At 39.0% G+C, this 12028-nt stretch overlaps 1 protein-coding gene across 1 annotated transcript in view; it reads right to left on the reverse strand.

Annotated features, from left to right (window-relative positions):
* The window catches only part of Sp4 (Sp4 transcription factor), a 59111-nt gene that overhangs the window by 12194 nt on the left and 34889 nt on the right, over window positions 1-12028 (reverse strand). Inside the window, exons 4-5 of the mRNA XM_013347022.2 lie at window positions 8943-9171; window positions 2316-2515 (exon numbers count right to left, since the gene is read on the reverse strand). Coding sequence (XP_013202476.2) covers window positions 2316-2515; window positions 8943-9171 — 429 coding nt within the window. The remainder of the gene's footprint in view (window positions 1-2315; window positions 2516-8942; window positions 9172-12028) is intronic.

The following is a 12028-nucleotide window of genomic DNA, read 5'->3' on the forward strand; positions in this document are numbered from 1 at the left end:
AAAAAAAAAAAAAAAAAAAGGAAACAAAATTACTCGTCTGGGCAATCTAAAGACCAAACTAGAGGCAAAGAACAAAAAACTCAAAGCTATAAGAATAAAAATGTTCCAATAACATCAAAATTATTTTAGACTTGACTTTCTCATTAAAAAGGCTTTGCAGCGAAAAGTGTAAAAGTTCTGTATGACAAAAGGAAACAGAAAAACATGGGGTAAATCTGCAACATATAAATGACATGACTAAGAAATACCCCAGAAGATAAATCAAGAAGAAGTAGGATGGCAAAGAAGTCAAACAAACAACACACATAAAAAGATGCTTGATCTCAGGGAAAACCGTGAAGAATGCAACTTTAAAAAGAGAAACTAGTTTAAACAGATACAAACTCTGAAACCTTGGCACTCCAGTAGTGAGAATACATGAGCATGGACTTCTGACACAGCTGGTCAAGCAGAAACGTTGAGGGCCACTGTAGAGACACCATTAGCAAGTCCACATGCTCTGTGATCCCTTACATGTCCAGTGCTGTCAGAGCAGCAGAGAACCTACCAACAAGCAACACTGCAGGACATGATTTCATGCTCTGTGGTTATCATGTGAAGGAACACTGGGAACACTGCAGGACATGATTTCATGCTCTGCAGTGACCATGTGAAGGAACACTGAAAACAAACAAATGTGTAATTGAGTAAAAAGGAAAATAAAGTACGTAGAATGCTATTGTTATGTAACATTTTATGACCTGTATAAAACATTGCTTTCTATGGAGACCCACAAATAGTATGCATGAGTATTAAAAATACACTAGAAACATGACACCAAAACACAGACCGATGGTGACTGCTGTTTTTGATACTGACTTCTTTGGTGAATTGATTTACTAAAAATAACAAAATTATAATTGTGAAAGAATGTTAAGTGGATATTTATTATGCCATTCTTGATATTTCCTGTAAAAACAAAAGGAAGATTACTCAAAGACACCAATATGATCACTGTAGGATCAGGCACTTAAATTTACCATTGCCTACCTGCTAGTGGTCAAGGACTTGCGCCCTGATGCTCCTTGTCCCAGAGAAAAACTCTGCTGGCTCCTATCACAAAGTTTACAAAGGCACGGTACGGCAAACGCATGGTTCAGGTCCCATCCCTTCTCAGTCCTGGGTTAACTGGTGATATCACCACTGGGCCACCAGGATTAACTACTTCCCTGATGACCTGCTGTCAGCTCTCCTCTCAGTTCACCCAGGACCTCATCCTCATGCTCGAGGGCCAAAACGACTTGCTGGCTCTGTGGTGTTACAGAACTGGCAAGGATTAGATCTACTAACCATAAAGAATGGTGGTCACTTCTAGAATATTAGTAAAGATGTGTTACATTCATTTACACTGTGGAATATTTGTTTAGTGATGCAAAGATGTGTTGCATTCTTTTATGTTGTATTTGTTTAATTCTGTGATGTTACTTTTCCTGCCTAAAACACCTGATTGGTCTATTAAAGAGCTGAATGGCCAATAGCTAAGCAGAAGAAAGGATAGGTGGGGCTGGCATACAAACAAAGAGAATAAATAGGAGGAGAAACCTAGAAAGTAGGAGGAGCAGAAAAAGGAGAAGGAGAGGTGGACACTAGAGGCCAGCCACCCAGTCAGCCATGGAGTAAGAAGAAACTAAAGATGAAAAGAATAAGGAAAGGTAAAAAGCCCTGAGGCAAAATGTTATTAAAGAGAAACAGGATAATTTAAAAGCTGGCTAGAAACAAGCAAAGCTAAGGACTTCAAAGGTAAGAAGAAGTCTCTGTTATTTATCCAGGAGCTGGAGGGCAGACCACCAAAGATAAAACAATAAACAAAACAAAACAAAAAACCAACTAGAGTGGCCTTTGCTTCATCCTCAGGGAGAAACATTGCTTTTATGTTGACCAATTAGGTATGCTAAAAGACAAGATCCGACAACTCTAGACATCTCCAAAAATGTAAAGAACAGCTCAGTGTTTCTGGCTGATGGATTGTTGATAGTCCAATATGGAAGTGGATACCACCTTTCTTAACCCCCTTTCTCCTCCTTAAAAATACTGACAATCATAATCCAGTTTTTGTCTTACATATTTAAACTTGTTTAAAAAATTGTATGAATGTAACATCCTAAAAAGCAAAAGGAACAAATTCCAGGTCACATAAATATGGTGATAAAGTTGCAGAAGTAAAATAAATGTACGTCAGAAAGTGGTAAGGTGTCTTGCCCTTCACAGTGTGACTGTCAGTAAGCACCGGAGAACTAAGTAAAAAGAACAGCTGCAGCCTGAGCTAAACAACTCACCTGTGTGGGTCCTTCTGTGCCTCTGAAGCTCATCGCTCCTTGTGAATCGTTTGCCACAGAACATCCAGTTGCAGATGAAAGGCCTTTCTCCAGTGTGCCAGCGCAGATGTGCTCGGAGGTGAGAGGTCTTGCCATACACTTTCCCACATCCTTCAATGTGGCAAATGTGCTGCTTCTTCTTTCCTGGTTCACTGCTGCCCCTAACAGAAGAAAAGCAACATCATTACATCCCAAACTCAGCTTCTATCTGTGCCAAAATGGTAGGCCTCTACATGATTAGAAATTTCTTTTCTGAGTATGTTTGCACATAAAGAAACGTGAGAAAATTGTGCATTAATGAAAAAATAAAATATGCTCATGTACTACATAAAAAAACTCCCATGAAAATGTGGCAAATCTCAGAATTTATGTCTACTACATAGCTCTAGTTGTCTGGACTTGATAATCTCCCTGCCCCCGTGTCCTTAGCGTTGGAGTTCAGGCATGCTACTAACACCTGGGGAAAGAAAAACAAAACTCATGAAAATTCTCCTCTAAGTACCAAAAAGCCTGCTAACCAAGATGTGGGATACAAAGACCCACTGGTAGCAGGCCGGTGTGTCAAGGAGTTCCATGAATCCCTCCCAGCAAAACCAGGATATTATAAATCTACCTCCCAACCATTGTCCAAGAGTCTCCGGTCATGGTCCTAAGAACAAATAACAGCAAATATTCACTCAATGACATCTATAGAAGTATATAAGAACAGTTAGGGCAGTACGGCCTCCCAGTCAAATTGCTATCTTCCAAAGAGGGGCGGTGTGCGGTGTTTCTCACTCTACCTCCAGCACCCCTGTTCTGAGGCTGAGTTCCAGCTGGGAGTGGTTAAAAGGCACCCAGTGCCAATCCATGGACACGAGCTCCGCATTAACTGTGATTTGATGAAAATGACATGGTCCGAGTGGTTCTGGACCTTCATTCACATAGTTCGTAAATTAGAGCAACCAAGCTGGGGGAAGCAGCTGTCCCTTCCCCATCATTGCCCTATTTCCCAGCTAAGAGCCTTGATTCCAAAATTCTACCCAGAATAAGCCCCAGATCTTCTCAAAGAAGCTGACAATCTGCAAGAAAGCTGAAGTTTAACTGAAGGGATCATTTCCCAAAGGAAACAAGCTGCTGCAAAGCACTTAGGGCACATACACGGTAGCCGGAGATAAGGCTTAACCACAGGCCGGCTAGTCCTGGGAAGAAGCAAGTAGACAGGCCCAGGGAGCTTTCAGATGTGAAAAATGTCAAACATACATATGCTCTCAGACATCAACAAAATGATAATCCTTCAGCTAAACTAACCAAGACAAACAGACTCAATTAACTCACTCATAAATGAAAATCATTATCAAGCTCATGAAAATAGAAAGGATCTTAAAGGAACATTAGGGATAAATCTGTTATCAACCACTTAGATGAGACAGATGAGTTCTTAAACAGAAAATCTGAAAACTGACAAACAAGCAAACAACCAAATACAAGTGGCCAATCAAAATAAATCTGTAACGAAAAGAATTAGAAATACACAAAGCCTAGGTTCAGACAGCTTTACTGATGAAATCCCATCCCCTAATACATATCATTGTTTGCTTTTAAGACAAGATTTTCCTATACATCCCTGGTCATGTATAAAAAGAATTGTATGATCAGGAGGATTTTATCATAAACATGCTGACTTATACTGACTACTTATGTTACAACTTTATAGAATTTCCTTAAAAGTTCATGATCATTATAACAAATGCAACAAAGTGTTTGTCATAATAATCCTTCTCTGATTAAAATGAGAAGAAAAGAGTGTCCTCAATTTGATCCAGGGTTCTACAGCTGGAGTCATAAAGGACAAACTAGATGACCTGCTCCCAAAACCCAAACAAACAGAACTTCAGAGTAGAAAAAGAAGTAAAACAGAGCTAATTTTTTTCACAGATATAATTGGAGATATAGAATTCATTGTTTGTAATTTTGTAGTTTTCCTCTCCTTTGACTCTCCTAGGAGCTCCCCATCTCCTTATCAACTTTACATTGTTTCTCATTCTCAAAAAAAAAAAAAAAAAAAAAAAAACCTACGAAAATCAGAACACATAAAAGATCAACAAAAATTGCTACAACAAAACAGAATGCGATCAAAGGCCTCCCCCAGATAGAGTGAGTTTTGTGCTGGTCAACTATTCCTAAAGATAGGGCCTGCTCTGGAGCACGGTTGTTATACCCAGTGCCATTCCTTTGGAGAAAACTCATTTTCCTTGGCTAGTAGGTATCAATTGCAAATAGCTTCTTGGTTAGGAAAAGGAACCCATTTCTGCTCCCTCTTCCCATCTGCCTTGAATGTGTGCAGGTTCTGTGTATGTTGTCAGTCTCTGTAAGTTCACATGTGCACTGGTCCTGTTATGTCTGGAATACACTGTCTTTTGATTGTATGACACCTCTGGCTCACACAGCCTTTCCTACATCCTCTTCCACATACATCCCCCAGCCTTAAGGAGAGGAGTTTGATAAAGACATCCTATATAGAAGTGAGTTCTCCAAAGTTTCTCGCTGCCTGCACACTGTCCAGCTATGGATCTCTGAAGTTTCTCTGATGAGTGCTGAGGGAGGCACTCATCTAAGGTACAGCAGTTGGTCATTAGGAGTCACTTCACTGCTCTGTTCCCTTAGCAGACTAACAGTAGAAGGTTTTCCCTTAGGTTCATGTCCTGTCTAGTCTCAGATCCTTAGCCACTTGATCACTTTCAGCTATGGGTTCCATTTAATGGAGAAGACCTTCAGTACAATTTTTTAAAGTGGCTGATTGTGACAGAACATTTGTGCCCCTACTATGCTAGGGTATCTTATAAGGTTGCAGTGTTTGTAGCTGGGTTGTCTTTCCCTTGCAGCATGCAGAATATTTTCTAGTACCATGAATGCTAATCAGGAGTGAAGCTTCGTATTAGGTACCAGTTTGACTTTTGTATATCCAATGACGAACTGTCTTTAGAAATGGGTCTTATAAATAAATTGTGTAGAGCAATCAATAACCTTCAACAGTCTGTTATGTTTCGGGATTCGATGTGACCCTTCGGTTAATATCTCAACAAGATGTAGGCTGTGAGCACCAGTATGTGTCTACTGCTGGCACTGACGGTATTACAGGAACATAAGATGTCTAGCTGAGTCATCGTCTCCCTACTAGTTAGTGGCTCCACTTAAATCCCTCTTACACATACCCATATCCCAATGGCCTTTAGTGCTGGTTATCCCTCTCCATCTTCCCTCCTTAATCCTCCTATTCTAGTCGCCCCTTTATTTCTCCATAGCTTTATCTTCCCTTCCACGGGAAATTACCTCTTCTTCCCTGGTCCCTTACTTGGTACTTAACTTCTGTGGTTGTTTGGATTGTACACATATTCTGAAAGCTCAGAGCTAACAGCCACATATAAGGAAGAACATGTGCTATTTATCTTTTGGGATCTGGATTACCTTACTCAGCATGATTTTTTTTTCTAATTCCATCCATTGACCTGCAAATTTCATTTTTTAACTGCTCAACAATATTCGATCGTGTAAATGTACCACATTTTCATTATCCACTCATCAGCTGATAGACATCTGGGCTGTTCCCAACTTCTGTCTATTATCAACAGAGCACAATAAACATACGCGAGCAAGCATCTCTGTAGTGGACTGTCATCTTCTGGGATAGAAACGCCTAGGAGAGGTAGAGCTGGATCTTGAAGTACATCAACCCCCAGCTTCCAGAGGAATCTCCACACTGTTTCCATAATGGCTGCACAGGTTTTCACTCCCACCAGCGACAACCCACTTCCCTCAATCCTCACCAGTGTGAGCTGTCGTTTGTTTTATTAATCTTGGCCATTCTGACCAAGATAAGATGAAATCTCAAGGTGGTTCTAATTTCCCTGAGGGCTAAAGATGTCGAACATTTTTAAAAGTATTTCTTAGCCATTTGAGTTTCAGTTTTTGAAAACTGTTTAGTTCTGTACCCTGCTCTTTAATTGGATTATTTTCCTGATGTTCAGTTTTTTTTAGTTCTTTATATATTCTAGATACTAGCCCTCTGTTTGTGTATAGCTGGTAAAGCATCTGAATGACAATGTCCTTTGCCACCCAGAAGCTTTCCAGTTTCATGAGGCCCCATTTATTTTTTAAACCATTTTACTGTATTTGTGCCTTCTGCTTGCATGTATGTCTGTGTAGAGCCTGCATGACTGATGGCTGTGAAATCCAGAAGAGGGTGCTGAATTCCCTGGAACTAGAATTACACAGAGCTGCAAGCTGTCCTGTCTCCCCAGCTCTGAGGTCCTATTCACTAGTCACTGGTCTTATGTGTGCTCTGTTCAGAACATCCTTTTCTGTGTCAATGAGTTAAAGCCTAGTCCCTGCCATCTCTTCTATCTGACTAAGGATATCAAATCCTATGTTGAGGTCCTGGATCCAATGGGAGCTGAGTTTGTGAAGCACAATGAATAGGTGCCTATCTGATTCTTCTACATGCAGCCATCCAGCTTGACTAGCACCATCTGTTGAAGATGCAGTTTTTTTTTTCCCAGTGTGTATGGTCTGGTTTATAGAAATCTTCAGTTTCTTTAAACGTGTATAAGTGCTTTGCCCGCACATATATCTGCACACCACATGTGTGCTACGAAGGCCAGAAGAGGGTGTCCAATCCCCTGGGAATGGAGTTACAGACAGGTGTAAACTACTATGTGGATGATGGGACTTGAACCTGAGTTGTCTGGAAGAGCAGCCAATGTTCTTAATTGCTGAGCTATCTCTTCAACCCAATAGATATAGAATTCTTAAGCAACCATTAAGAAAACTACAAGGAGAGATCATCAACATTCCACAATATAAGATCAGTACACAGAAGTCAATGTGATTATGTACACTTGGAATGAGAAATAAAAAACGGTTTCATTTATAATAACATCAGGAAGATTTAACAGGAATAAATTCAACAAATGCTAAGCTTACACTCTTTAAAAAAACACAAAATACTGATGAAATAAATTAGCAAAAATCTAAATGAACAGAAAAATGCTCTTTTGTATGAACCTGCAATATTGTTAAGTTGTCACTACCCGCAAACTGACCTGCACTTTCACGTCAACTCCCATCAGAACACCCCTTCTCATCTCCATAGAAACTGACAAGCTAATGCTAAAATTCATACAGAATCCCCAGTGTTGTTAAACACTTAATGCAGTTTTGAGAAATGGAAGCTAAGATCATTCAAGAGGAAAAGAAACTTCAGTAAATGATGCCAGGTGAATCCTTCCTTCATAACATATTTGAAAAGGGAACTAAGAATTATCCTATCTAAATCTCAGAGTAAAATATGTAAGATTAAAAAAAAAACAGAACTATGAACCTTTCTTAGAATTGTAATGAATTCTTCACTATGAGATCAAAAGCAAAAGCAAACAAGGAAGAAGAAACAAACAAAAATTATACTTCAAAAGGTTTCGTGCTTTGAGAGACACAATTTTGACTGTGTGTGTTCATTCCACATACTAGGAAACAATACTTCCAAATCATGTCCTTGTGAGATCTTACACCAGAATATATAAGGAACTAGTCAGTGATTTTTAAAAAATGATACAATTAAATGTGGAAAAGGATCTAAATACACATTTTCTAAAGATACACAAATGATCAAAAACCACATGAAAAGATGATCAACATTACTAATTACTAAGAAAACTTCAATCTAAAGCATACTATGATATCCCTTTCAGACTGATTATTAAGTTGACTTTAAAAAACAAAAAAAATTAAGCAGTGAAAAGACCTAGCAATTCTACGATGAAACTGGAACCTTCTTCATACAGTGCTGGTGGGAATACAGAATGGTGCAGCCACTTTAGGAAATAGTGTAACAGCTCCTTAAATGGTTAAACAGTCACCATACAGTAAGGCAACTCTATTTCTACACACACACACACACACACACACACACACACCGAGAAATAAAAACTGAATGTCTGCATGCACACTTTTATATACATGTATACAGTGGTCATAGTGGACAATAATGGACAATTCTGCTGTATATCAATGGGATAAACAAGTATGATACATAAATATACTAAATATTTCACACAATGGAATATTATTTGTCACAGAAAAAATGAAGCATTGATCATGCCATCACAAAAATTCAAATACTGTCTGATTTCATTTGTGTGAAATGTCCAGTATAGTAGAATCTATAAATACAGAAGCCAGGTTAGAAGAGCTGAGGACTCTGGGGGACAGAGCTCTTGTGAAGAGGACAACAGTGGTTTAAAACATGTAGTGACAGCTGCATGGCTGTGGCTGATTCCAAACCACTGCACTGTATACAGCAGACAGGTAAACGTCATGGCACAGGAGGTAGCTTGAAATCAATAAAGGTGTTCCAAGTTTTTACCTAATAAGTGAAAAAAAAATTCATTTATTAAAAAATTATATAACGCAAAACAAAAGACTGCTCCTCAAACAGCCCACTGTAACAAGACTGCATTCCAGCTTCTGAGAGAATGCTCAGAGGCTCAGGTGATAGAAGTGGCCACTGACTGCTTACTAATTCCAAAAAGCGAGGGTGAGAACAGCAGTTACCTTCCTTCTCCTTCCCTACAGTTAGGACAGGAGCAGGCAACTCTTCGGAGCCTCTTGCCAGGCTGCACCTCTGCATCCGAGGTCTGCTGGCCTTGCTGCAAATGCACTTGTGTGAGTTGGTCAGGACTAACAGCACCTATCGTTGCATTGGCAATGCCTCCAACCGCCACCGTCACAGGAGCTATCGTAGCTTGCTGGACTTTCACTCCATCCTGTCCTTGCTGCTGACCTAAGAGAAAGATAGAAAAACAGAGCATCAGAATGCCTCTTATTCCTAAAGAAACGATGAAAAGAACCTCCATGTGGACATGGAGCCCCAAAACCCAAAGAGTTAATTGTTTATACCAAGCTAACCCTTCCAAAACATACAGCATTTACCTTAGCCACTCTTTTTTCATCTGCTGAGATTATATATAAACACTGTGAGGACTCATGGATATCTGAAAACACTGACCCCTAAGTGGAAAATGCTGTATCAATACAAACCATCATTATTACTTACAGTCAACAACATTATCTCAAGAAAATGCAGGAATAAAAAATAACCAGTATAAAGATTAAATATTACGGACATTTCTCATTTCTAAGCAAACAAACACCTCCTTACTGATGATATTTTTTTTTAAGAATACAAAAAGAATTAAATGTTCTCTTCCTTTATTCTGTTGAAACAGGGCATTGCTATGTAGCACAGGCTGGCCTGGAGATCACTACATAACTCAGCTGGCTTCAAACTCAACAATCGTCATGCCTCAGCCTCCTAAGTGCTTGGGTTACAGGCATGCCACCACCATGCCCATCCTAAGTAGTTTAATGCAAAATCAACAGTGACATATATACAGTCACTACAGCAAACACATTTTTTTTTCTAACTTTAGTCTTTTCTTATACTTTTGCTTTTACTCTTTGAACTACGTCAAGTATGTACTAACTTTGCTTCTTTACTAGAGAAACTATGAAAACTGTATAATATGACAGTGTTGTAGGATATTAGTACACTGTGTGAAGATGTATTTGCTGTGATTGGTGTAATAAAAAAGCTGAAAGGCCAATAGCTAGGCAGGGTATACAGGCAGGATTTCCAGGGACAAAGAGGACTCTGGGAAGAAGAAGGTGGAGTTGCCAGCCAGACACTGAGGAAGCAGCATGGGCAGTACAAAGAAATGAAGTAATGAGCCACATGACAGACTGTAGATTAAAGTAAATGGGTTAATTTACATTATGAGAGCTATAGAGATTTGCAATGATATGGATTTTGGTTTATTGATACAAATTTAAGGTCAATTTTGCTATATGTACACGTATTTCTGATCTTGATTAAGGTATTGTTTGTGTAGCTCATTTAAAAATGTAATGGATAATTAAAAATACAGGTTAATAGAGAGTCATCTATAAAAGTCAAGCTTGTAGTCATGTTAGTTAGGTTTTCTAAGTGTACTTCAGATGGATAGATATTCTTCAGATCTTTCAAAGACTATAGTACATAGCACTTAAAATGTTTTAAGAACTTAGGACTTTTCATGACAGTGAGACACATCTGCCCCTGGCAGTACCAATCTACTTCAAGAGGAAGACAGGCATTGAAGAGGCTCCTTACAGAGTTTCCTAGCCATTTGGACAAGAAACTGCTCTTGCCTGGACTATTTGGTGTTATGGTATATTAACTGGACTTGCAGGAGCCACAGAAAAATGACTGCTGAACTTGCCTAATGGTGAGACGGTCCTTCAGGGTGCCTGCTTCATAAAAGAGTCTGCCAGACATTGTGCAGTAAACAGAAAAAAGTGACCAAAATAACTGCCAGTATAGGTGGAACTGTCTTTGAAATTTCCTGTTTTATAGAAAAGTCTGCTGGCTATTATGGGCCTGCAGGCTGAAGATGGATGCTCATCGGTACAAAAGAACTTTAGGTAACTGTCCAGGCATCAAGATGTCTCTGTCAATTCTAGAGTTTAGGAAGTTGCTTACAATATACTTCCTGTTAAATTAGGTAATATTACATCATTCTAGGGTCTTTGATAGAGTTGAAGAAAAGAGTTGAGTTTTCTTAGTTATGATAAAAGATAAAGTAGATATAATATAGTAACTGTAATTCTTGCTTGATATCTGTTTTGTTATATGTAATTTTATTATGTTAAAGTTAAAGCCTTCCTTTTTATTTAAACAGAAAAAGGGGAAATGGTATGGGAAGTCCTGTATATGTGCTGCTTTTATTGGTTAATGAATAAAGAAGCTGTTTTGGGCCTGGCAGGGCAGAATAGAGCTAGGCAGGGAAAGCTAAACTGAATGCTGGGAGAAATAAAGCAGAGTCAGAGAGAAGCCATGTAACCCTGCTGGAGACAGACACTGAATGGAACATTTTCCCAGAAAGCCACAGCCATGTGGCAATACACAGATAAATAGAGATAGGTTAGTTTAGGATGTAAGAATTAACCTGACATACACTTAAGCTATTGGTCAAACAGTATTGCAAAGAATACTGTTTCTATGTGATTATTTCTGGGATGAGCAGCCAGGAATGAACTAATGGCCTTCCTACAACATTTTATCTTCTCAAACATAGAACAAAAAAATCATCTTTGGCTGACTTGTAGATACTACACATTCCAAATTTGTACTATTGTAGATATCTATGTTACCTTTAAATGTCTGTGTATTTTCAGAAAAAAAAAAAAAAAAAGAGGACCAAACACCAATGAAGACAAGTAGCCCATGTGATGATCTAGGCTCTCAGAATGTCTCTGTTGGATAAAAAAAAAGAGGACCAAACACCAATGAAGACAAGTAGCCCATGTGATGATCTAGGCTCTCAGAATGTCTCTGTTGGATTTTCCTCTCTATAACTACTTCAAAGTTGCTAGCTGAAATGGTTCAGTCTCACAGACACTCAAGCCAGGGCTTCAGATAAGCACTGTACTTTCCCATAACACAGTAACTGGACAACAAAAGATACAGCTAGCTCTCCTAGGACTTGACCATTATCCCAATTTTCTCAGAGTCCCCTTAAGATGCTGCTGGCCCCAGATAGCAGGAACTAATTTTAAGAATATGACACCCACATCCCTACGCGGCATGGCGGATAGTTTTT

Source organism: Microtus ochrogaster, chromosome 1 (assembly GCF_000317375.1).
Source record: "Microtus ochrogaster isolate Prairie Vole_2 chromosome 1, MicOch1.0, whole genome shotgun sequence".
In the NCBI taxonomy this organism is placed as follows: domain Eukaryota; kingdom Metazoa; phylum Chordata; class Mammalia; order Rodentia; family Cricetidae; genus Microtus; species Microtus ochrogaster.